Here is a 26,726-nt window from a genome sequence, read left to right on the forward strand (position 1 = left end):
TTTGGAGATAGAAAAGTGATTATGAAATAATTCTTTCTAGCCTCTCTTTAAAACCTTGGGCTGAGAGGGTCAAGAATAGAGTGAAAAGATTTCCCCAGGTTCCCTTACCCCCTTCCCCGATTCCCATTTTAAGCACTGAGCCATAGTTAGTTTTTTAAAACAGGAAATGTTGCATGTTTCTGTCATGATTGTGGTCCAGAAGTTAGGAAGCCAAATGGGATTGGATATGTCTTTCTTTTTTTTTATTTAATTAATTAATTTATGGCTGTGCTTGTTCTTTGTTTTTTGCACAGGGTTTTCTCTAGTGGGCGCTACTCTTTGCTGCAGTGTGCAGGCTTCTAGTGGTGGTGGCTTCTCTTGTTGTGGAGCACAGGCTCTAGGGCGTGGACTTCAGTGGTTGTGGTTCCCGGACTCCAGAGCACAGGCTCATTAGTTGTGGTGCACAGGCTTAGTTGCTCTGTGACTTGTGGGATCTTCCTAGACCAGGGATCAAACGTGTGTCTCCTGCGTTGGCAGGTGCGTTCTTTACCTCTGAGCCACCAGGGAAGCCTGTGAACACTTCTTATATGAGTTATCTCTTATTCAGGTTCAAAGATGGTGGTCATTGTATAGGCAGATGGTAGTAGAGTGCTGTTTTTCCCCCTAAGTTCAGAAGCTGACTTCTGCTGGCATTACCCAGGTACCCCTGGAGCTACAACAGTTTTCTTTGCACGTACACATTTGGAGCGGTCAGGTGTTAAGCTTTAAACAATGGAATGCAGAAACATTACAGTTAAACACTAGTGTGCACTCGTATACATGTTATATTAAATTGTGGGGCATTTGGAATCGCAATGCCTTTTAAAAAGTGCCATTGCCTCTTTTGGATTCTAGAAGAACGGGATAGAATGGAGTTTATTGGATGCATGGTAAAAAGCTTTTAACCCTGTAAAGTACTGTGTTTGATCTCACTGGTTAACCTTGTTACGTTCTAGTACATGCAAAGTAGAACAAAATATGTTTGCTTGACTATAACTTTAAAAAATTCGAAAAGCAAAAGTGTATTAAGTTTTTTGTAAATAGTTGATCTTTTCTATTTTCCCTTCATGACTTTCTGCTATTTCCTTATGTGATATGTAGATATAGCTCAAGTGGGAAGTGTTATGTATCAGGAAAGAAGGAACTAGGTATTATCAGTGTTGGGAGAACTCTGCAGACTTGTTTGTGACAATTATGGCACAACAAAATTTGAATTTCCAACTTGCTAGAATTTATTGAGCTGCATTCATTCTCATGGACAGTAATGACCTCTAGGTTTTTAGAGCTGTCCTTCTTAATTTAAGTATCTGAATGTGTGTTATTAAAACAATACATGTTACCGATTTTGGAACCATCCGAGAATAGGTTGCGTGTCATGCTCCACTTTGTATTTCAGTAAGTAGTCCTGAAGAGGAAGGCTCTCTCAACGTGACCACAGTAAAGCTAACCTGAATGATTGTGTTTATCTGGTCTGCAGACCACGCCTCATTGCTCACAGTCTCCCCAGTCACTGTGGCAGTCCTGTCCCTCCAGGGCAGGGTCCAGCTGAGTGCTGTTCACACCTTGCACTTAGTTTCTGGTGTCTTCTGTCTCCTCTAATCTGGAAGATTCCTCAGATGTTCTTTATCTCACATGATGTTGTGTTCTACAAGAATGCAGGCCAGTTCTCTCCCAGAGTGTCCCTCAGGTTAGGACTGTCTGAGGCTCCTGTGCCGGGAGCCACCCTGGCCTGTGTGACAGGTTTGCGGGCATTCCTTCAGGAAGTCTTCTGGAAGGGACAGGGGGACTGTGAGGTGATCGCTCCATTTCCTTCCCATTTGGTTCTTTCACAGAAAATTTTCCCATTTCTTCTTTAATTGAAATAGAGTTCAAATCTCTTCCATAAGAACAGGATTTATCGTTCTGCTTTGCAAGTTTCTGTTTTGCTTAATTATGAAGGTTTTGAAAAATGGCAATAAAATATTTTCTAGAATGTGAGATGACCTTGAAAGGAGACAACATTTGGCTTTTATCAAGAGAAATTCCTTTCTGTATGGTTTCTGTTTTGAATTACATTGATAGAAATCTCAAGATGCTCTTGAACAGGTACTGTGAAGATATAAGGTATAGCAGTGTTGAATTTAGTGTTTTTTTTTTTTTTTTTTTTAATAACAGTAAACCAGCTGCAGCTCTTCATCTGTTAATTGAATTTGCTTCGCTAAAGATTAGCCCTTCCCATAACCTGGTGCTTCTTTGTCCTAATAAATTTTCTTTAGCTAAAATAGAATAAATGGACATATCAAGGCTCCAATTCCCATTCGGCTTTAGAGATTTATGGGTTATATTAGATTTAATGTGAAATGTCAGAATACTTACCATCTATAGTTATAACTCTTAAAAGTTTAATAATTGAAAGGCATATTGGAAGCTAGAAAATTGATGGACTATTGCAAATGTATAAGAGGTTCAAAACTTGTTTTTAGACAACACGAGACAGGTGATATAAATTAATTTCTTAAAATATTTTAAGAGTTGCGTTTGAGTCTGATTTTAAAACAGATTTTAAGGACGAGAGCCCATGACTTGGAATAAATATTAATAATGCTTTTGTTCAGTACTAACAAGTATTTAGTGAGCACCTCCCCGTGCGCTGCTGCTGTGTTGGTCTTGGGGATTTATTAATAGACATGGACAAGACCAGCATCTCATGGAGCCCTTAACTAGTGGGGAAGAAGGACGCCCCAGTGCTGGGAGTGCAGACAGAAAATGTAGGCCAGGAGCCTCTCCCTGGGGGGCACAGGAAGCCCACCCTGGGGAAATCATCTTCCAGCTGAGGTTGGCTAACTGGAGAGCAAGGGGGAGAGGGTGCGAAACAGAAGAAATGACAGGCGTAAAGATCTGTAGTTGAGAGACTAAGAAATGGAGGTGAATTCAGCATTGGTAGAAATAGGTGTTTGGAGAGGATTAAAGTTGGCAACTTTAGTTTAGATGAACACTCTCCATTTTGCCTCCATTGTGTACTTTTACCTAATCTCATCTAAACTAATCTGTTTTCTTCATCTTCACTAATCCCCTTTCATTGTTGTTGTTTTAAAGTATAACCATAACATTGAAATAAGTCCATTTGGAAAGGGGAGAAAGTCTTTGGTAACCCCATTCATTTGCTTTTTTGCGTATGACCCTCTGGTATTGTCTCGCTATGTATATTTTGAAATAATTGGGTTCATAGTGTATATGCACTTTTATATTTGGATTTCTAACATTGATTTTAGACAGTTACCATATTTCCATAATAGTTTTTATAATTAGAATTCATAATTTTATTCCTTAAAGGTAACAATGCATAGTAACTTGTTTAACTATTTCCTATTTTTTTTTGTTTTTTTAAGATGGTTCATTTAAAAAAAAGTTTGCAAAATGAATATCATTGGTGATTTTGCCCTATTTCTTTAAAAAAAGCTTATAATTCCTTAGGCTAGATTTATAATACTGAAATATTTTTGCTTATATTTTCCTGTCTTTCTTAAAAAATGACATCAATTTATAGTGACTCTGGTAATCGATATACAGATTATCAGTTTCACCGTGACTAGCTTAGTAGGCTCAAAACAACATAAAGTTGCTTTCAGTTGCATATTTGATTTTTAGACAGGATAACTTAAAAAAAATTGTGGTAAAATATTCAAAATGCAAAATGCCATCTTAACCACTTTTAAGAGTACGGTTCAGTTGTTGTTCAGTCATTCAGTCATGTCTGATTCTTTGCTACCCCCATGGACTGCAGCATGTCAGGCTTCCTTGTCCTTCACCATCTCCCAGAGCTTGCTCAAACCACGGCTATTGAATCGGTGATGGCATCCAACCATCTTGTCCTCTTTCATTCTCCTTGTCCTTCTCCTCTTGTGTTCAGTCTTTCCCAGCATCAGGGTCTTTTCTAATGAATTGGCTGTTTGAATAAGGTGGCCAAAGTATTAGAGCTTCAGCTTCAACATCAGTCCTTCCAGTGAACACCCAGGACTGATTTCCTTTAGGATGGACTGGTTGGATCTCCTTGCAGTCCAAAGGACTCTCAAGAGACTTCTCTAACCCCACAGTTCAAAAGCATCAGTTCTTTGATGCTCAGCCTCCTGTATGGTTCAATTCTCACATCCATACATGACTGTTCATTATATGAGCATTTGTTGGCAAAGTAATGTCTCTGCTTTTTAATATGCTTTCTAGGTTGGTCATTGGAGAAGGCAATGGCAATGCACTCCAGTACTCTTGCCTGGACGTTCCCTTGGATGGAGGAGCCTGGTCGGCTGCAGTCCATGGGGTTGCGAAAAGTCAGATATGATTGAGGACTTAACTTTCACTTTTCCTTTCATGCATTGGAGAAGGAAATGGCAACCCACTCCAGTGTTCTTGCCTGGAGAATCCCAGGGACAGGGATGCCCTGGTGGGCTGCCGTCTATGGGGTTGCACAGAGTTGGCCATGACTGAAGCGACTTAGCAGCAGCAGCAGGTTGGTCATAGCTTTTCTTCCAGGGAGCAAGCATCTTTTAATTTCATGGCTGTAGTCACCATCTGCAGTGATTTTGGAGCCCAAGAAAATAAAGTTTCTCACTGTTTCCATTGTTTCTCCATCTATTTGCCATGAAGTGATGGGACTGGATGCCATGATCTTTGTTTTTTGAATGTTGAGTTTTAAGCCAGCTTTTTCACTCTCCCCTTTCACCTTCATCAAGAGGCTCTTTAGTTCTTCTTTGCTTCCTGCTATAAGGGTGGTATCATCTGCGTATCTGAGGTTATTGATATTTCTTCAGTATCTGGCAATCTTGATTCCAGCTTGTGCTTCATCCAGCCCTGCATTTTGCATGATATACTCTGCTTATAAATTAAATAAGTAGGATGACAATATACAGCCTTGACATAACGCCTTTCCCAATTTTGAACCAGTCTGTTGTTCCATGTTCTACCTGCATACAGTTTTCTCAAGAGGCAGGTAAGTTGGTCTGGTATTCCCATCTCTTTAAGAATTTTCCAGTTTGTTGTAATCCACATAGCCAAAGGCTTTGGCGTAGTCAATAAAGCAGAAGTAGATGTTTTTCTGGAACCTCTTGATTTTTCAATGATCCAATGAATGTTGGCAATTTGATCTCTGGTTCCTCTGCCTTTTCTAAATCCAGCTTGAGCATCTGGAATTTCTCGATTCATGTACTGCTGAAGCCTAGCTTGGAGAATTTTGAGCATTACTTTGCTAGCATAGTGTTGAGTATATTCACATTATAGTGCAACCAATCTCCAGAACTCTGTCTTGCAAAACTGAAACTCTGTATTCATTGAACAGCTTCATGTTCCCCTCTTCTGATCCCTTAGCAACCACCATTCTACTGTCCCCATGACTGTGACTGCTCTGGGTACCTCTTGTATGAGGGAGCAAATAGTATCTGTCTTTTTGTGACTGGCTTATTTCGATTAGCATACTGTCCTCAAAGTTCATCCTTGCTGTAGCGTATATCAGAATTTCATTACTTTTTAAGGCTGAATAATACTCCACTGTATGGCTTACATTTTGTCTGTCTGTTGATCTGTTGATGGATACTTGGTTTGCTTCCGCCTTTTGGTTTCTGTGAATAACAACACTGTTGTGAACCTAGGTATACAAATATGCCTCTGAGATCCTGCTTCCTGTTGAGTACATACCCAGAAATGGAATTGATGTATAATAAGGCAATTCTATGTTTGATTTTTTTAGAAATTGCCATACTGTTTTTCATAGTGGCCACACCATTTTGAATTGTACAGGAATTCCAATTTCTCCACATCCTTGCCAACACTTGTTATTTTCTGTTTTTTGGACAGCAGCCATCCTAATGGTGTTGAGGTGGTGTATCATGGTTAGGATATCTTTTTTCATGTGCTCACTATTTACACTTTCTGTTGTATCATATCCTTCTAAAATAGTCTTCCAGAATTCTTCCTGAAAAATCACAGATTTTTAACCTTTGATAAGGCTTTTGTGTCTCCAAAAATTTATTATGGAACAGTACAGTTTTTATATGTTTATTGGAGCTTTATTTGTTTCTTTTTGGACACGCATCATTTTGTGGTGATCAGAGGAGAGAGAACTCACAGTATACAGAAAAGGCAGAGGAAGAAGAAGGTTTCAGAAAGAGAGGACGAGCAGAGAATGACAGGATCAGTTTTGCTTAATGTATTCTGTCGGGAACTCACTTGGTGGTTAATGTGCTATGGTGATTATAGATTTTACATTGAGGAAACTGGAAAGATCTTTTTGAATGTTGAAGGGACTGCTGTGTTTATATACACAAGCACTTTTGTGAACTCTCTAGAAATACCTATGTCTTCATATTTGTATGTTACATATATGTATATCCACATACAAATATTTGATGCTAAATGTGATGAATTATGATTTATTCTAAATTGAGTTGTGATTTAAGGGATAAACATAGATGTAAATGATTTTTTATATGTGTTTTCTTAATGGTAATGAATTTTTTAAAACTACTAATGTTATTTTATAGTTTTGTTAGTATCTGGAGTAGGTCAGACTGCCTGGATGTTGTGTTTTCTTTGAATTCTTGATTTTGAAAATAAAGTCATATTTAAATTTCCTTATTATGACTAGCAAGCCTCTTTTCTTTCCATATCTGCATTCATCTATATGTAGGTTGGGAAAGTCAGAAGAGAGGTCATTTCTGCACAGAAGGAAGCTTACTTTAAAAATTCGATATGTGGTAACTCAGAAATTGGAATATGTTCAGTTATAATGTACTAGGTATGGCCTTTAATTCACACTTTTTCCACTTAAGGACACATGCTCAGTCATCTAGTAATTATTCACAGTAGTCAATTCAGTTGTCATTCAGTAATTAATTGTATAATTACTTAATGCCAGTTTCTCTTGGAAGAAAGGAAGGGTGGAAGGTTGATCACTTCTGTAATAACCAGCAGCTGATGCTGTTATCTACTCGATGCCTGCTAGGTGTTGTGCATACGTACTAAGTGCTTAATATTTTGTATGGATTAATAAGATATTATTGCCTTTAATATGCACTTATGGTATACAGACAGTACATTAAGAATTTGTAAAGTTATATTGGGATAATATGTCTGTATTTCCCTTGTTTGTAAAGCATATTTTGTGCATATTTATGACAGTTTCCACTGAGCTGCAGAGTTGAAAAGTTTCTTGGTTGATTTTTATAAGTAAAATGGATTGCCCTTTGGTAAAATAGTTTTTAAAACTAGTTTTGAAAGAATCGCTAGCTTGATTACATTAATACAGGTACTTCATTCATAAGCAGTTACTGTATCTAATATTCTTGGAGATTATGTAAAAGAAGGATAATGTTATCATCCATAAACACATGTTCTGTGGCTCCTTCCACATCCTACAGTTTCAGGACATTTACCTTTATACCTATGAAGAAAATCTGTCAAGATAGGAGCTTTTGGCAATGTTAACTTTAAAATGCTCATTATCAATTGTTAGGGACACTGGACAAAAAATAGTATAGTTTTAGGCATAGAAAGAATATCCAACTTTTATTTTTTATAAACAATGTGTATTGTATTTTATATTGATGAGTTTGTAGAGATTGATTTTCAAAATTCTACAGCAAAGTGATTATATCTTATCCTTAAGGTAGAATGACAAGAAAGTGAAATATATTAACTGGTTTATTAACCCAAGAGGAGACCAGTCAGAGGTGAGTTTATAGCTTAATATTCAGTAGAGTTTTTCTATCTGCAGGCTGACTGACATCTTGAATAATTACAGATTATTTTTGTCATGAGAAGGGTAGCCTCTCACATTTTTTCTTCTCCTTTATCTACATGTTCTGAAAAAAGAATGACAGTAGTTTAATTCTAAAATATATTTCCAGGAAAACCAAAGAAGTTTTCTGAAAATTGGGTAGAAAAAGAATCTGAATCTTTGCCAAGAATGAAAAGATGCTGGGCTGTTATTCATTTGATCAAAAAATTTTGTGGACAGAGCACAGAGCAAATAGCCTTGTCTGTGTTTATTTTATGAAAAAGATGTTGATGAAATATTCAGAAATGTGAAAATTCAAATTAGTTCCAAAAGAGTATGCATACTGTTACCTCATTTTTTGTTAAATCAGCAAGCAGAAAGTACATGAAAAGTCTAAAAGGTTGTTAGCAGTGCTTATCTCAATATAGTGGGCCTGAGAAAGATTTTTATTTACTTTTGACTTATTTTTGGATAATTTTTTCCTACAATAAGCATGTATTCTTTTTGAAATAAAAACTATTAAAGATGTAAATTGAAAAAAAGCAGAAACTTTGTTAAATCAGTGTTTGTAGTTCTTTAAGATTCTAAGGAGTTGGTTTGAAGTATCTGTAACACTATTTGTTATGGATAGTAGTATATAATTCTGCTTTAGAATGTATGGATTCTCTTGTATTTCTTTTCACTTAGGGCCACGAAAGATGCTTCAGTGAACTTGTTCATGGTTTTATTAAATGAATGTGAGAAAGAATATACAAATGAGATCAAATTCAATCTTATTCTTTCTCTCTTCCTGTTTGTTTTGTTGTTGTTGAACGAGATGTGGTGGGAAAGGATTAGTTTCCCCTGCCAGACTGTTTTTTCTTTACATCATTTGTTACACAGTTCCTGTTCGTGATCCCCTTTCATCTGAAAGAAGTTGATTTTTGCCTTGTATTCTCCTTTGGAGAAAGGAAAGTGGCACAGTTGAAATGTCCACGTAGAAGCAGATGGAGAGTGCTGTCTCTCCAGCCTGTTGGGTTTCTCTCTCTCTCTCTCTCTCTCTCTCTCTCTCTCTCTCGTCATCTTTCTCATTTGCTCATGGGTTTTCTCCCTTGGTTCTGCTCTGGAGATGCTGAATTTGGAAGTGATGGGAAGGAAAAGTAAATCAGTGGTGATGGGGCTTGGCCAAAAGTTAGTGGTTTTGGAGGTTTTGGCCTACAGAAATTCAAATGTAGGATCCAAGATTGAAGTAAGAGTTTTTCTGTTAAAAAAAGAAGTAGCTTACAAGTGTTTGTAGGCAGCCCATCGCAAAGGCAAGTATAATATTCCTTGTCCTCCAGGCCACGTGGGTCTCTCATGTATGTAGGCAGTTCAGATTTTTGTGTTAAGCAGTCTCTCTCCTGTTAAACTCTGTACTCTTTGAATTTATCTTTGCATTAAAGTCTGAAGAGTGGGATGTAGATTAAATATATATTAAACATAGATTAATTCCTTTGTAATTTTTTATAAAGAGTTTTTTTTTTTTTTTTCCAGAAAAGTTTTAGGTTTACGGAAAATTTGAGTGGAAAGTACCAAGAGTTCCGTTATACTGCTATTGCTAACATCTTACACCAGTGTGGTACATTTACTGCAATTGATGAGCCAATATTGAAGCAATATTGTTAACTAAAGTCCATAGTTTACTTTAGGGTTCCCTCTTTGAGTCATTTGCTCTATGAGTCTTGACAAATGTATAATGACATGTTTCTGTCATGACAGTAATATACAGAGTAGTTGCACTGCCCTAAAAATCCACATATTGATTCTTTTTTCCTTCTTCCCAAATTCTTGGCAACTGCTGATCATTATATTGTCTGTATAGTTTTTTTGCCTTTTCCAGAATGTCAAATGGTTGGAATCATGTACTGTGTAGCTTATTTCAGATTGACTTCTTTGACTTAACAATATGCGTTGAAGATTCCTCTATGTCTTGTTGTGTTTGATAGCTCATTTCCTTTTATTGCTGAATAATATTCCATTGCCTGGATGTATCACAGTTTGTTTATTCAGAATTCATGTTTTGGTTGCTTCCAGGTGTTTGTCAATTATAAATATAAAGGTTTTTATGTGAATGTAAGTATTCAACTCATTTGGGTAAATACTAAGGAGCACAATTGGTAGATCATATTAGCATAGTATATTAGCATATTTAGTCTTGTGAGAAACTGCCAAATGGTCTTCCAAAGTGACTGCACTATTTTGCATTCCCATCAGCAGTTTATGAGAGTTCCTGTTGCTCCACATCCTTGCCAGCATTTGATCATCAGCACTCTGATGTTGTCAGAATGTTGGAGTTTAGCCATTCTGATAGATGTGTATTGATATCTCATTGTCTTAATTTGAAATTCTTGAATGACCAGATGTTGAGCCTCTTTTCCTATAGTTACTTGTTTTCTATATATATCTCTCTTTTGGTGAGATGATGCAGATTATTAAAAAAAAAAAAAAGCAAAGTATAATTCCTTAAAGAAAAGTAGTAAAATGTGTTCTCTGTGGAAAAGTCTAGCCAAAGAAGACTAAAAATTTATTCATAATGCCACCAGAGGAAAGACCACTGGTATCATTTTGATGTTTTTCTTCATACATCCAACTCTTTCTCTCCCCTCATGTATGTATAAAAATGGTAATAGGGCATTCATGACATTCTGTACTTTTCAAGTTTACTTATTCACATATAGTTAGCTTTTCCTGTGTCATTCTTCTAGAATGGTCTACAGTGGTTCTTAACCTTGACTGAATGTTATCATTTGGGGGAGCTGTTAATGTTTATGGTGCCCAGGCTGCACCCCAGGATAGTGGAGTCAAAATCTCTGTGGATGGACCTAGACATCATACTTTAAAAAATTTCCCAGGTAATTACAGTGTGTATTGAAGATTGATATTCACTGGTCTAGAATGTAATAGAATTAACTTTAAAGAAAAAATATCTAATTCCCAAAACATCACATAAAATATGATGCCCTTTTTATAAGGTTCAGAGCAACCAAATAGGAACATTAGGGTTTTGTGTATGTGTATAATAACATATAAAGGAAACCAGTGGAATGATAGCTACTGGATTCAGGATGATTCTTTCTTTGAGTTGAAAGCAGGGGGGAATGAATTGGTGGTTGGAGGAACCGCAGGTTACATGTAGATTATTAAGGTCCTAGTTTTTGTTTTGATGGTTGCTTTGTGGCATTAAGTGAATAAATAAAACTGGGCTAAGCATGAACCAATGATTAGAGCTAAAGACTGTGAGTAAACCAATTCTTCGTGCTAGAGGGCCGTAAAGGAAACATATTAAGTAGTTGAAAACTGTTAGATTCTTCTTGTAAGTTTATCCAGCAGGGTTTAAATATCACAGTGGTTTGATACCCAATTCCATCCATCTAAAAAAATTGAAAGGCTATTCCTTGGTTGCTAGGGTTTTTAGATACTATCCTTTTTTCCCCCCTGAAATATACATTCATTCCACTTTCCTCCCAGAGTTTTATTCTAGTGCGCTTGGTTGAAACAACAAACATGGTAAATTTTGATAATTATTCACTATAAACTAAAACTTTATTAAAAAACTCATATCTTAGTGAGTTGAATGGGCTCATGTTACCTGTGTCTTGATCAGAGGAGCTGTTGAATTTTCTTTGTCCCCACCTCCCACGTTTTACCCTTTGGGGCTCTGTGCCGTAGTAAGATGGGTGACGGTTGGCCTTTTTCTTAAGATGGGAGGAAGGAGACATCCTTCCGCATGTAAAGGACATCAGAGTGGAGGACCACTCTGCTGAAGGCGTCTCCTCCAGATTAGCTTTAGTGGCAAAACTAATTCTTTTAAGACTACCTGTGCCAGAGTTAGCCCAGAGGTTTGTGGGCCTTGAAAATTTGCGATCCAGGAGGGTTCAGAATGATTTCTGGGGTGAAGAAAGCAAATATGAAATTGCCCATGTGTGTATTCCCAGTGGCGGTAGTGATAAAGAGCCTGTCTGCCAGTGCAGGAGACAGAAGAGACACAGATTTGATCCCTGGGTCGGGAAGATCCCCTGCACCAGGGCACGGCACTCCACTCCAGTACTCTTGCCTGGAGAATCCCATGGACAGAGGAGCCTGGTGGGCTGCAGTCCATAGGGTCGCAAAGAGTTGGACATGACTGGAGCAACTTAGCATGTACAGGAACACACACCTGTCACACCTGTATGTATGTGAACATGTATATACACATAAAGAGTTAACTGAAACACAGCATTTATACAAATGTATAATTCTTTTTACATTATTTATCTCATTTTAAATTACTGTCCTTTATGATTTAAACATATTATAAACATGAAGTGAAGTGAAGTTGCTCAGTTGTGTCTGACTCTTTGCGACCCCATGGGGTGTAGCCTATCAGGCTCCTCCGTCCATGGATTTTCCGGGCAAGAGTGCTGGAGTGGATTGCCATTTCCTTCCCCAGGGGACCTTCCCGACCCAGGAATCGAACCCGGGTCTCCTGCATTGCAGGCAGACACTTTACCTACCGTCTGAGCCACCAGGGAAGCCCCTATAAACATGAGGACATACTTACCTTTTTAAGCAAAGAATGCGTGTATTGTGATACGTAGTCAGAATCTTAACTGTTTTGAAATAGTTTCAGTCTTTGGAAAATGTTGCAAGAGTAACAAACAATTCTCATATATTCTATCATTTGGATTTCCCAAGTGTTACCATTTTATCTCATTTACTTCCTCATTCTAATAAATACTTTTTGACCAGTTAGAGAGTGCTGCTGCTAAAAGTCACTTCAGTCGTGTCTGACTCTGTGCGACCCCGTAGACGGCAGCCCACCAGGCTCCCCCGTCCCTGGGATTCTCCAGGCAGGAACACTGGAGTGGGTTGCCATTGCCTTCTCCAGTGCGTGAAAGTGAAGTCGCTCAGTCATATCCGACTCTTATCGACCCCATGGACTGCAGCCCTCCAGGCTCCTCCGTCCATGGGAGTTTCCTGGCAAGAGTACTGGAGTGGGGTGCCATTGCCTTCTCCAGTTAGAGAGGAAATGAATGTATTTACTCTTAAGTACTTCAGGGTATATTTCCTAACATCCAAGATATTCTGTTACATAACTGCCCTGGAGTGGTCATAGTCAGGAGATTAACTTTGATAATCTGTAGATTGTATTCAAATTTTGCCAGCTGTCTCAAAATGTCATATATTTTCCTTCATCCCTTTCTGGGCCAGTATCTGGTCTGGAATCATGTGTTCCATTTAGTTATCCCGACTCTTCACTCTTCCTCTAATCTGTAAGTGTTCCTCAGTCTGTCATTGTATTCTGTGATCTTGGTATTTTAGAGTACAGCTCAGCTCCCTATATTAAAATATATGTGCAGATATTTTAAGTGATTCAGTGTGTGATAAAAGCATGAGAAGCGAATGAGAGAAACAAGAACAAACTGTGGCTTGGCAGAGGTTGACAGTGGTGAACCAGTGTGTTCAAACTGGTTGTTGTATGATTTTCATTTACAGAATCAATACTGATATCCGTGAGGACAGGGAGTGATGATAATCACAATTTATGGAAACACAAATACAGATGTTCTTCTCTTCACTGGTCAGATATGGAGAACAGAGTTGACTGAGAAGATGATGTCCTATATGATGGAAAGAGAAAGCAAAGCTACCAGAAAGTACTTTTCACAAACATCCCTTCTTTCCTAGGAAAATGGAAGTGCTTTCTCAGGAGCTGGACTTGAAAAGGACTGGAAAATAAAGCCAGTAGATATTTAACCCCTGTTTCATGCTCAGGCTTCCCTGGTAGCTCAGAAATGCAGGTGACCCAGGTTTGATCCTTGGGTCTGGAAGATCCCCTGGAGCAGGAAATGGCAACCCACTCAAGTATTCTTGCCTGGAGAATTCCATGGATAGAGGAGTCTGGTGGGCTACCGTCCATTGGGTCACAGAGAGTCGGACACGACTGAGTGACTATCACTACTACTACTTCATGTTCAGAAGTGCCCTAGGAAATGGGGCAAGGGATGGAAAGAATGCGGGGAATTTTTGAAGGATTTGACTCAAATGTTGATTTGCCTGTTTCAGGTCTTCAAAGGGATGCATTGAAAAGCACAGTTTTGATTTGAGGTTTAGAATTTGATCTTTGACCCATTTGAAGTCTTATCTTGATTTGGTTTGCAAGTACAGACAGACTCTTTAATAGGATAACTGCTGGGTTTTGTCCTCCATTTGCCAATATTTTCTCACTACCATGGGTTTGTAGCACTTGTGGGCTTCCCAGGTGGCACAGTGGTAAAGAATCCGCCTGCCAATGCAGGAGACACGAGAGACTTGGGTTCTATCCCTGGGTCAGGAAGACCCCCTAAAGGAATGGCTACTCACTCCAGTATTCTTGCCTGGGAAATCCCATGGACAGAGGAGCCGGGCTGGCTGCGGTCCATGGGGTCGCCGAGTCGGACACGACTGAGCACACACATCTTCTGTTAACACCCATATCAAGAATACGTTATGGGCGGATGTGTATGCACATGTTCGAGCACTACTCTGAAGAGCTGACAGTTTTACCCTGAATTTCGGAACTGTACATTTTTTCACAAGAGGCTTGGTGCCATGGCAGGCAGAAGCCTTTGGGTTGGAGCCTGTTATACCCCAGCCATGGTTATACTTCCAGCCATGGTTGATTCACCGAGTACCTCAGTTGTCCAGTTGGAAAATGGGAAGGTAACAAGCAAGCCTTTAACTGTGTGGAGGTAAAGGAAACTGCCTTTGATTTGCTCCAGGGTCTATTATTTTATGATACATTAAGAATATCAGTAAATGGGAAGGAAAGACAACTAGGGAAGTCGACAGTACAGGAGGAGGAACACACTGCTGGTGAAGAATCACTTTAGTAAATGTAACATTTGACCGTATTAACCTAAAGCTTGTTTTTCTCTTTTAATCAACTCTGTAGGTTTACTGTGAAAGGTCTGCTGTGTGATGAATGGAACATGTGACAAAAGTATTAAATATTAATTGAGCACAGTTGCAGCATGGCTGTAAAAAATTATATGGCAGAAACAGTGGTTATACTTGATTTGCTATTCTCTGGCCCACGCCTCAGATGGTGAAACCAGTGAATTTACAACCTTTGGGGTTTCTGGTGTGCAGTGGGACCAAGACCTCACTGCAGGGGCTAGACTGTCAGTGGGGCCTGTGTGAGGGGGAGGGCAGCGGGTTCTTAGGGTATTTTTTGAGGTACCATATCTTCTATGCAGATCTGAAAGCTTGGAGTTAGCAAGATAGAGTTGTATTTTTATCCACATTTTATTTTCTGTATTTCAAATAAGAGATTTTTGAGAAAATGGAAAAAAAAAAATATCAGGGCTTTGACAGTGCAGGGTATTTTGGTTGACTGCTTCTGAGTGTGTTTTTTAAAACTTGCACACAGCATCTGTGATCCACAATGTGAGAGGATTTATAGCGTAGCACTTTATTTTCCCTGTCGTGACTTTTGTCAGAAAATGTTTTCACTGTGCTCAGTACTTCACAGATTACTTACATTTTGTTTTGTATATAACTTGTTAATGCTGTGCAAAGTTATACATTTTGGACTCTGAGGATGGTGGTTTTCACATGTGGCAAAAAATCACTTTGAAGCCTTCATTTCAAGGAGATGCAGCCCATCCACTCCTGTATCTTACTAACTGCTTCAGAGCCTTCAGGGAGAGCTAAGCAGAGCATGTATTCCTCTGGAGTTGAACTGTGCTCATTCTGAGCTTCCTGAAAGCAGAGATGCAGTGAGCTCGCGCTGGTGAAACCTGTTGGATTCCTGGGGGACGCAGCTGGAGCCTCTGGCTTGTTCACTAGCAATGATTCAAGTCTTGCAGATTGTAAAGGAGCTGGTGACACCATCCAGGCAGAGAGCAGCCAGAGCGAAGGAAGGTAGGAACCGCAGCAGGATGCACAGTCGGAGCACTTTAAGGCACTTAGAGATTTTTACGGATGTCGACTTCAGGAGCAGCTATCAAAGAGGAGTTTGAGTTAGACTGTATGCTTTTGCTCTTCTGATGTATTTCGGTATCTGAAGAGGATCAGGTAATGGCATAATTGTTAACGCACCTCATTATTACTGTTCTGAAATCAATCACAAAGGAGAAGCCTATCATTTTATTATGAGGCCTGAAGAGAGAGGAGAGGTTGTGACATATCCATTGCAGCCGTACTTTCCTGCTGTCCGGATCCTCTCGCAATATTTATTTTGGGGGTGAGAAGAGTAATTTATATAATCCTTATCTGATTTTAAAATCTAATGTTCATGGCAGAAATCAGAAGAGAACAAGCTTGAATTCCACCTATAGCAGAGCAGAAAGACTGCTTGGTTCTTATTTGTGTGAATAAATGATTAAATAATAGTAATAAATATGAATTTAGCCAGTGAAGGGTAGATCTTATTGCCTTTTTCAGTGAATAGTTGCTTTTTTCTGTTTATGATATATGCTTAATTCTGTTAAAATAGTGCAATATTTATAGTCTGTGACAGTTTAAGATAAGCTGGGATACATTTTTAAAATCTTTTTTAATTGCATGCCTGACTTACGGATCTTAAAATAAACTAATGCAGATAGATCTTTGAAGAAGTATTAATACTTCTGTATTTTGATTTTTAGCATTTGAAATAGTCTAGTTAATCTCTAAGATGACAGTTAGGAATTAATTTAAAAAATATAGGTCTTCAGTGAAGTTTGTAATACTGGCAATTTAACTAATTTTATCTAGAGCTTAAAATCAGCCAGTTGATAAATTTATATGCCAGCTTTTTCATAGGAAGGATATATCATTCTGTTTTTATATTATCAGAATAGCATAAGCATACCTCAGATGATATAAAATATAGAATATTTTGGATTTAAAAAAACGATATGATCTGTGTTTAAACTTAAGTTTATGAGATTCCTACAAGTCCTATGTGAAATGATTGAGGGTGATGATATTAGATAATATTGTAACATGTAATTTAATTAGTAATATACAGAATATTACAGCTGAAAGCAACTATAGAAATTTTCTTGTCTGTTCTCATTTCATGAAAGAATGAGGTATTTAAATGGACAAAAATGATCTCACAAATCAAAGAAACTCTTTTTATTATAAAAATGTGATAGTATTATCTAGGATGCTTCACAGTTATTTACCTCCTGTTTTCTCCTTCACTTTCTTCTGAAACAGAAGATTGTTTTTTATCTCTGAATAGCAGGATAACAATTAGGCATTTTTTAAAAAAGCTTGTTGCTTTTACTATTTCAGGAGAATATAAATTAATTAAATCCCAATCTGTTTGAAAATGTCAGATTCATACAGTTTGACCTTTACAGACAGAATTTTTTTAATAACTAGTTTCTTCTAGTTTATATATTTTTGGGCACAATCATTGTTACTTGGGATATATGTGGGGAAAGAATAATAATATTCTTCTTGCCTTTCATAATGTGCACATACATATACTTATAAATAATGTTATCATATTGACAGGAAATACCATATGAATATAGGAAACATAGTACTAAAAGGTATTAAATACTAAAGTAGAAGAATGGTTTTTGCTTTCAGATTTTTTTCACCTATATTTTCAGATAGAATTTTCCATGAAGCAGCTTATATATACAGACATTTTTCTTAGCAGCTTGTTTTTACCAAACCTGTTCTAATGGTGTTTTTAATCATTTAGCTAATATGTTTACTGTTAGTTTTATCTTTTTGCAAAGTAATGTTGTATTTTACCAATTTTTAATATTGGTAACTGCTTGAGAAAGGTAAAGTCCTACAGACAAAAAAATAATGACTCATTGGAAGAGAATTTTAAACTCAATTCTTTAACAGGTAGCATGAACTTGGATGGCTGCAGGGATTGCAACATTTCAAAATATTGTGTTCACATTAATAGTAAATACTATGGGAAAATTGATTTGTAAGCAGAAGTATCAAAATTGGGGATGAAATCATTATGATAGATGCTTTGAGAAGTTTTCTTCAATTAGTTTTCCTTGATATGAGCCAGTAAACAAACTTAAAATGTTTTAAGTAAGATCCAAGGGTACGGCTAAGAATTACTTTGGAGGAGAGAAATTACAGAATATTCACGAATATTTTCTCTCAAATTTTTCAGAATATTTGCCAAATCGCTGCTTTGTCACTTAGTAGAAAAGCTAATCAAGTATCCCAGTCTACCAAAATTTAGTGAAGTGCAGTGCTTATTCATGCTAATATTCTTTCAGGGATTTGGATTTTGCAGCAGTTAGCACTATAAGAAAGGGAGAGAACTGGTGGTAGTACTATCTGAAGGATAATTCTCACTGATCCACACTCTATTCTAATCATGCTGGGGGAACTGCTGGAAGTGATTGACATTTGTAAGATAGTTAAAGTGGATAGGAATAGAAGTTTTGTAGTATAGCCTTGGAAGACTAGGCAAAAGACAACTGGTCTTCAGGAAAGCATCTTTGCTTTAAGGGAAGGAGGTTCAGATATGCATGTGTATGTATTCATTTGTTTGTCATTCTCTCATTTATTCTCCTTTGTCAGGTGTCCACTATTTGGAACACACTTTGCTAATCAATCACTGGGGATACAGAATAAGATATGATCCCTGCCCATACGTGGGACAGAGTAGATCCCAGCTATTTACTGAGTAAGGAATGAATGGAAGAATATATGTTTGTTTGTACAGCCTAGTTGACAGGTTTGTGTATAGTCAGGGCAGTATTGTGAGTTGTTTGTTTTGCCATGAGGTCCTCATGGGCAGGAGTCAAGCAGTTTAGTTTTGTGGACAGGAAAGGGAATGGGATAAGGGATTCTATGCTAAATGGGAAAATAAAGTGTCAGTTTACCTCTAGAATGACCTGGTTAGCCTGCATCTGTAGGGCCCAGCTTGACCAGATTGGGAAGGAACCATGTCATAGAGTAGACTGGAGGTAAAACCCTACAACCTATTCAGATGTACATTAGGCACAAATGTAGTCATTGTAACTGTGTATTAGTAAGGAGCCTGGCTTTATCCTTTAAAGGCATCATGTTTATTTGAACAAAAATATTTTGAGAATATTAAATATTTATCTTCTGGCTAAACAGAAGTATGCTGAATATATATCTTTTCTTAATGATTTAAGTTTCTTATTAAAAAAATTTTTTTGTAGTTAACAAAGCCAGATGACCATGTTTATCAAAATTACTCTTAAAATCTGTAGATTGAGAGTGAAGCCCTGAAAATCTCTCCTGCTATTAAAACATATGAGCTTTTGCTTCTGTCTTAATCTTTTCATTCTCACTTTCATGCCTTAGCACCTCTCCTCCAGATTATTAAAGTAGCTTCCTCCTTTTATTTGATAAACATGCATTTAATACTTATCGCATCTTAGATGCAAGGGTACAGATTTGTAAACTCTAGGAATTCATGTGCGGTTAGTAAGAGATGAAAGATAGTGATTACAATAGTATGAGGGGTATTGTAATAGATGAGATGTCATGGGAACCCCAGGGGGGAACTGCCCCTGGTTTGGTAATTACGAGAGTGAAGGGATTAAACTCTTTGGTAAAGTGACAGATACTCTTATTTGAGCTAAGTAGCAAAGGATGTTTCCAGAAAAACATCTACTTCTGCTTTATTGACTATGTGAAAGCCTTTGACTGTGTGGATCACAACAAACTGTGGAACATTGTTCAAGAGATGAGAATACCAGACCCCCTTACCTGCCTCCTGAGAAATCTTTATCCAGGCCAAGAAGCAACAGTTAGAACCGGACATGGAACAACAGACTAGTTCCAAATCTGGAAAGGAGTACGTCAAGGCTGTATATTGTCACCCTGCTTATTTAACTTATATGTAGTGTACATCATGGGAAATGCCTGGTTGGATAACTCATAAGCTGGAATCAGGATTGCTGGGAGAAATATCAATGACTTCAGATATGCAGATGATACCACCCTTATGGCAGAAAGTGAAGAAGAACTAAAGAGCCTCTTGATGAAAGTAAAAGAGGAGAGTGAAAAAGTTGGCATAAAACTCAACATTCAAAAAACTAAGATCATGGCATCTGGTCCCATCACTTCATGGCAAATAAGATGAGGAAACAATGAAAACAGTGAGAGACTTTATTTTCTTGGGCTCCAAAATCACTGCAGATGGTGACTGCAGGCATGAAATTAAAAGATGGTTCCTCCTTGGAAGAAAAACTATGACAAACCTAGACAGCATATTAAAAAACAGAGATATTACTTTGCTGACAGAGGTCCACGTAGTCAAAGCTATGGTTTTTCCAGGAGCTATGGTTTTTCTCACCGTGTATGGAGATGAGAGTTGGAACATAAAGAAAGCTGAGCACCGAAGAATTGATGCTTTTGGACTGTGGTGTTGGAGAAGACTCTTGAGAGTCCCTTGGACTGCAGGGAGATCAAACCAGTCAATCCTAAAGGAAATCAGTCCTGAATATTCATTGGAAGGACTGATGCTAAAGCTGAAGCTCCAACACTTTGGCCACCTGATATGAAGAACTGATGCATTGGAAGAGACCCTGATGCTGGGAAAATTGAAGACAGGAGGAGAAGGAGACGACAGAGGATGAGATGGTTGGATGGCATCACCGACTCTTTGGACATGAGTTTGAGCAAGCTCTGGGAGTTGGTGATGGACAGGGAAGCCTGGCGTGCTGCAGTCCATGGGGTCACAAAGAGTTGAACACAACTGAGCAACTGAACTGAGCAAAGGATGCATAAAAGCTTGCAGGGGAGGGGAAGGAGAATAGGCATCTCAAGCAAAATAAATAGTGGAGGAGAGCTCAGTGCCAAACATGAGCTTCTGTCCCCTGTGAAAAAGTTTGGAAATATTCCTAAGGTGACAGTGGAAGAAAATGAGAAAACTGGTCAGGTGTATTTGGCCACTGAGCTCGTATTCCATCCTCCCATTGCTGTCTGAGCTCATTTTGTGAATTTGCCATAGAACCTAAAGTTGGGACTTAAGCTGTATTTCTAGCTGTGATGATCACTAGCTCTCTCCATGCACCCTCTGTGCCAGTAGCGCCAGAATGCTTGCTGTTGCCCAGATGTGCTGCTCCATCAGGATGGGAAGTCCTTCCCTTTCTTCTCCAGCGACTTGCAGTCCTTATCAGATCAGCCTCCAAGGCTCAAAGGAAACCCTCACCAGGAAGTGCTCCCTGATTTTTTCTTCTCTTGTCTTTCTGGGTCAGAATTAATGATTTCTCTCTTTGTAATCTCGTAGCATTTTACTTTTGCCTCTATTACTAGATCTTTAAAATTCTACTGTACCTTACGATTATATTTATTAAATCGACCAGTAAATGTTAATTGGAACAATGTTTTGACTTACTTAACATTTTAGTTTCCATTCTGATTTTTAGCTGTGTTTTAGATAGTTGAGATTGTCATAAACTGATCATTAGAAATATTAAGTGAAATATTATAACTAATAACATGTCAATGGACAGAGAAATGTGTGATTTTTCCCTTAAGATATTTTGTAATGGTTTGATAGGTAATGGTTTTCAGCTTCAGTTCAGTTTCAGTTCAGTCGCTCAGTTGTGTCCGACTCTTTGCGACCCCATGAATCGCAGCACACCAGGCCTCCCTGTCCATCACCAACTCCTGGCGTTCACTCAGACTCAGGTCCATCGAGTCAGTGATGCCATCCAGCCATCTCATCCTTGGTCGTCCCCTTCTCCTCCTGCCCCCAATCCCTCCCAGCATCAGAGTCTTTTCCAATGAGTCAACTCTTCGCATGAGGTGGCCAAAGTACTGGAGTTTCAGCTTTAGCATCGTTCCTTCCAAAGAAATCCCAGGGCTGATCTCCTTCCGAATGGACTGGTTGGATCTCCTTGCAGTCCAAGGGACTCTCAAGAGTCTTCTCCAACACCACAGTTCAAAAGCATCAATTCTTCGGCGCTCAGCCTTCTTCACAGTCCAACTCTCACATCCATACATGACCACTGGAAAAACCATAGCCTTGACTAGATGGACCTTAGTCAGCAAAGTAATGTCTCTGCTTTTGAATATGCTATCTAGGTTGGTCATAATTTTTCTTCCAAGGAGTAAGCATCTTTTAATTTCATGGCTGCAGTCACCATCTGCAGTGATTTTGGAGCCCCAAAAAATAAAGTCTGACACTGTTTCCACTGTTTCCCCATCTATTTCCCATGAGGTGATGGGACCGGATGGCATGATCTTCGTTTTCTGAATGTTGAGCTTTAAACTGTCTTTTTCACTCTGCACTTTAACTTCCATCAAGAGGCTTTTCAGTTCCTCTTCACTTTCTGCCATAAGGGTGTTGTCATTTGCATATCTGAGGTTATTGATATTTCTCCCAGCAATCTTGATTCCAGCTTGTGCTTCATCCAGCCCAGCGTTTCTCATGATGTACTCTGCATAGAAGTTAAATAAGTAGGGTGACAATATACAGCCTTGACGTACTCCTTTTCCTATTTGGAACCAGTCTGTTGTTCCATGTCCAGTTCTAACTGTTGCTTCTTGACCTGCATACAGATTTCTCAAGAGGCAGGTCAGATGGTCTGGTATTCCCATCTCTCTCAGAATTTTCCACAGTTTATTGTGATCCACACAGTCCAAGGCTTTGGCTTAGTCAATAAAGCAGAAATAGATGTTTTTCTGGAACTCTTGCTTTTTCGATGATCCAGCGGATGTTGGCAATTTGATCTCTGGTTCCTCTGCCTTTTCTAAAACCAGCTTGAACATCAGGAAGTTCACGGTTCAGGTATTGCTGAAGGTTTTCAGCTTATGTATGTTTATTTGTTGCTTTTTTCCTCTTATTTTCTCTTCAGCTTATATTTAAACTATACCGATATTTTGCTACATGTTGACTGTTTTAAGTTTGAGAAACTGAAGTCATAGCATCTAGTGTGTTTTCTTTCTTTGAAGTTCTCTGTGACTTATGGAGAGTTTCATGCTCTTGACCAAGAAGGAAGATGCCATGATAATTATTTCATGAGAAGCTGAGAAACAGCTGCTTGTGGCAGACACTGTCCACCCAGTCTCCCTTCAGTCTTTACTAACAGTAGGGTCTTGATTTTGTTTGTAGTGAGGTTGTGCTCAGTTAAAAGACAAACCAGCAGATAAACTGTTTCCTGAGATTTAAGCTACAGCCTGCTGGAGACTTCGGGGAAGGTTTTGCTTTTTGAGACAGTTGTCACCTCTGCTTCCTTGTTACATCTTTCTTTCCACCTGTTATGGGAATGTAATTTCTGGAGTTCCAGCAGCATAGTGTGACCATGAGGACAGAAGCAATACGGTGGAAAAGAAACATAAAAGTCTGGACTCCAGTGACGCCAGTGAGACCAGTGAGCGTTTGTGTCAGCCTTGACTTGCCTGTAACTTTTTGGTTTATTACTTGTAGTGAAAGCGATCCTTCCTAGTGTGGTATCCAATGTGGTTAAAAAAGTTAAAAAGCAAGTTGCATCTTTTAAATGCATTTCAAGCACTATTAACACTGTACTTTGTTCAGTGCTGGGGTTGGTCAGTGTTAGCAAGGAGTAGCATATATCCATCCCAAGTTAAAGCGTAGATACGGCTATTTTATTATGATGGGAGGGACACTGATGATTTGGGGGTCAGAAGACTCATGATCTAGTCATACCACTGTGTGAGTTTGGGCAACTGGCTAAATGTCTTTGTGTCATGGGATTTTCCATCTTTTATATGAGTTGTCCCCTAAGATCTCAGAGAGACCTGACATTCATAGTCTACTACGTAGTGCCATTCTTGTGTTTTGTGATAGCCTCTTAGATTAAAATATCAAATTTATAAGACCTGCCTGCCTACATTTACACTTTTAAACACACGCAAACACATATACACAGTACATTGGGTTGTGTAATTGACTTAATGATGGAGAGCTCTCACAGTTTACTGCTCATGAATGACAGCAGCCCAAGGGAGGCTAGTTGAGAACACAGCAGATTGGGTCTCAGTCTTGAATTTGCCACTCACCTATTAGCTGTGTGACTTTTGGCAAGTTACTTAACCTCCCTGTGCAGCAGACTCTTTATCTGAAAAGTAGGAATAATAATAACATGTATTTCACAGAAGTGTTGTGAGGATTGAGATAAGCCATATGAAGCACAGCGACTGGCACATAGTAAGGGCTAAATATAAGCTGCCATTAATATTTTTGTTGGTTTTGATATTTTTATCTTTGTTATTACTGTTCCTGATCACTTATATGGCTGATAGTTTGTTTAAAGGAGTTTATATCTGAGACAGAGTGTAGGGTTCTGTGGACAATTATCTGATTCAATATAGTGATATTTGTTACTATTGTAGTGTTGGTTCATTTGTACTTAGGAAACTTTAAGCAGTGAGTTTCTTCTTTAGATTTGTAATATTGGAAGTTGCAGTTGTATGTGTGTCTTGTGGGCAAAGTTAATTGATAAAAGTTTTATCAAAACTTTGTTTTAGGGAAATATACTCCTGTGTACACATCTTAATTAATAACCTTGTTTTACTTTTATTTTGGGGGGGGGGTATAGCTAATTAACAATGTTGTGGTAGTTTCATGAACAGCAAAGGGGATTCAGCTGTACATATACATGTATCCATTCTCCCCCAAATTCCCTTCCCATCCAGGCTGCCATATAACACTGAATGGAGTTCTCTGTGCAACACAGTAGGTCCTTGTTAGTTATCCATTTTAAATACAGCAGTGTGTACATGACCACCCCAAACTATCCCTACCCCCTCACCCCTAGCAACCATAAGTTCACTCTCTAGTTCTGTGAGCCTCTTTTTGTTTTGTAAGTTCATTTGTATCATTTCTTTTTAGATTCACATGTGAAATGTCGCATGATATTTCTCCTTTTCTGACCTCCTTACTTTGTTGCTGCAAATGGCATTATTTCATTCTTTTTAATGGTTGAGTCATATCCCGTTGTGTTTTGTACCATGTCTTTATGCATTCCTCTGTGGATGGACATTTAGGTTGCTTCCGTGTTTTGGCTATTGTAAACATTGCTGCAGGAAGCTTAATAACTTTGTTTTAAATGTTATTTTAAAGAAAGATAGGTCATTTTATTTAGCTCATTAGCCCAGTGTATCTTTGTCTTAACTTTGGTGAAGAATTTCAAGAATAAAGAATGAATTTTACTGTCACTTCTTGAAGCCCAGTTATTAGGTATTCTGGCCTGGAAAGCCCCACGGAGAAGCCTGGTAGGCTGCAGTGCATGGGATTGCAAAGAGTCCGCCCGACTAAGCGACTTCACTTTCACTTTGAATTGTTTAAACTCTAAAAATTGAATGCAGTGGACTAGCTGCCTGGCCAGGGTTCCTCTCTTGCTTGTCAGTGGGCAGTGCTCTGGTGTAATGAAGAGCAGAGTCTGATGCTCTGTCTGGCGTGCTACACTAATATGGGATAATTTATGCTTGAATAATTAAAATTAAGTAAAATAAAGCATTCAGTTCCTCAGTCATGCTAGCTGCACCCTAAGTACTTGTTCTATTGGGCCTCACTGGATAGATTGTATGGGCTTCCCAGGTGGTGCTAAAGGTAAAGAACCTACCTGCCGATGCAGGAGATATAAGAGACTGGGATTTGATCCCTGAGTTGGGAAGACCCCCTGGAGGAGGGCATGGCAACCCACTCCAGCATTCTTACCTAGAGAATCCCAGCCTGGCGGGTTCCAACCAGTCCATGGGGTCGCGAGTTGGACATGACCGGAGTGACAGCACTCACGCCTCCTGCGTGGATGACTGCTTGGGTTCGTTGCCTATATTCACTGCTTAATAGTCGTGTGACCTTGGGCAAGTTAGTTCATTTTCCTGTGCCTCAGTCTCCTCATATGTAAACTTGGACAAAAGTTCTCCTGAGGTTGTTAATGTGGATTATGTGAGTCAACATTTGTAAAGTGCTTAGAACAGCACCAGGCATGTTGTATGTGCTCGTTAAATAAACAAATACGCATTGTGTTCAGATTTACTATGCTTCATAACTTGTGTAGTGATTATCTTTTTGTCCTTAATGTATCTTTTACTGCCCTTTTGAGAAAATTATATATACTGACCTGCTTGAATAATTTTTTGTATTTGAATTTTTATATTTGACTGCAATTTAGAGTAGTGTTTCTGTCACTGGCTTGAAAAATTTACTGGGGACCCTCGCTGCTTTCAAGGTGAAGCACAGTTTTCCTTGTCAGGCGCTTCAGGAGCTCCAGCCTCCCCTTCCCAACTCATTTTCACTGCCTTCCAGTTCTATCCCTTTGTTCCACTTTTCAGGTAATCACTGCCTTTGTTGTTAAAAATAGTTACTGGTGCTGGTTTTCTCTCTTCAAGTGGTATGTAAGCTCTCCTAGAATGTGTAGCATTATTATTTGTGCATTTAGTGAATGCTCAGGATATGCTTGTTGAGTAAAAGAATCTTCTGTTTTTGAAATGCAATCAGTATTTTTATTAATATCAAAACCACAGCTATTTGTCATCTCTGAAGTAAGGGGAATTCAAACCCCCTTTCACCATCTGTGATGTCAGCACCAGAAATGTGCTCCGTCTCTTACTACTCTGCTACTTGGCTGTTCTGACCACTGTAGATCACTACCCTGCAGCATGTTCATGACGTGCAAAGCACCAATTGGCGACAGATTTGGTGTTTTTCTTGGTTATGCATTCTGAAAGCATGGTGATTTTATCTTGATTTACTCATTTCTTTAGGTTATTTCCCATATTCTTTGGTTTGCTTTTTGTTACTTCTTTCTGTGTTTTTCCTGATTATTGTTGTTGTTGTTTAGTCACTGAGTTGTATCTGACCCTTTTGTAACTCCATGGACTGTAGCCCTCCAGGCTCCTCTGTCAGTGGGATTCTCCAGGCAAGAATACTGGAGTGGGTTGCCATTTCCTTCTCCAGGAGATCTTCCTGACCCAGGGATCAAACCTGTATCTCCTGCATTGGCAGGCAGATTCTTTACCACGGAGCCATGTGGGAACAAATGCTTATCTCATG

At 38.7% G+C, this 26,726-nt stretch overlaps 1 protein-coding gene across 3 annotated transcripts in view; it reads left to right on the forward strand.

Annotated features, from left to right (window-relative positions):
• Positions 1-26,726, forward strand: part of USP6NL (USP6 N-terminal like) — a 142,678-nt gene that overhangs the window by 21,399 nt on the left and 94,553 nt on the right. Inside the window, exon 1 of one of the 3 annotated variants that reach the window (XM_040248488.1) lies at positions 14,454-15,664. The exons of the other annotated variants lie outside the window; for them this stretch is intronic. Coding sequence (XP_040104422.1) covers positions 15,592-15,664 — 73 coding nt within the window. The 5' untranslated portion in view covers positions 14,454-15,591. Of the gene's footprint in view, positions 1-14,453; positions 15,665-26,726 lie in introns of those variants that run through there. 3 annotated transcript variants of the gene reach the window in all.

Source organism: Oryx dammah, unplaced genomic scaffold (assembly GCF_014754425.2).
Source record: "Oryx dammah isolate SB20612 unplaced genomic scaffold, SCBI_Odam_1.1 HiC_scaffold_10, whole genome shotgun sequence".
NCBI lineage: Eukaryota > Metazoa > Chordata > Mammalia > Artiodactyla > Bovidae > Oryx > Oryx dammah.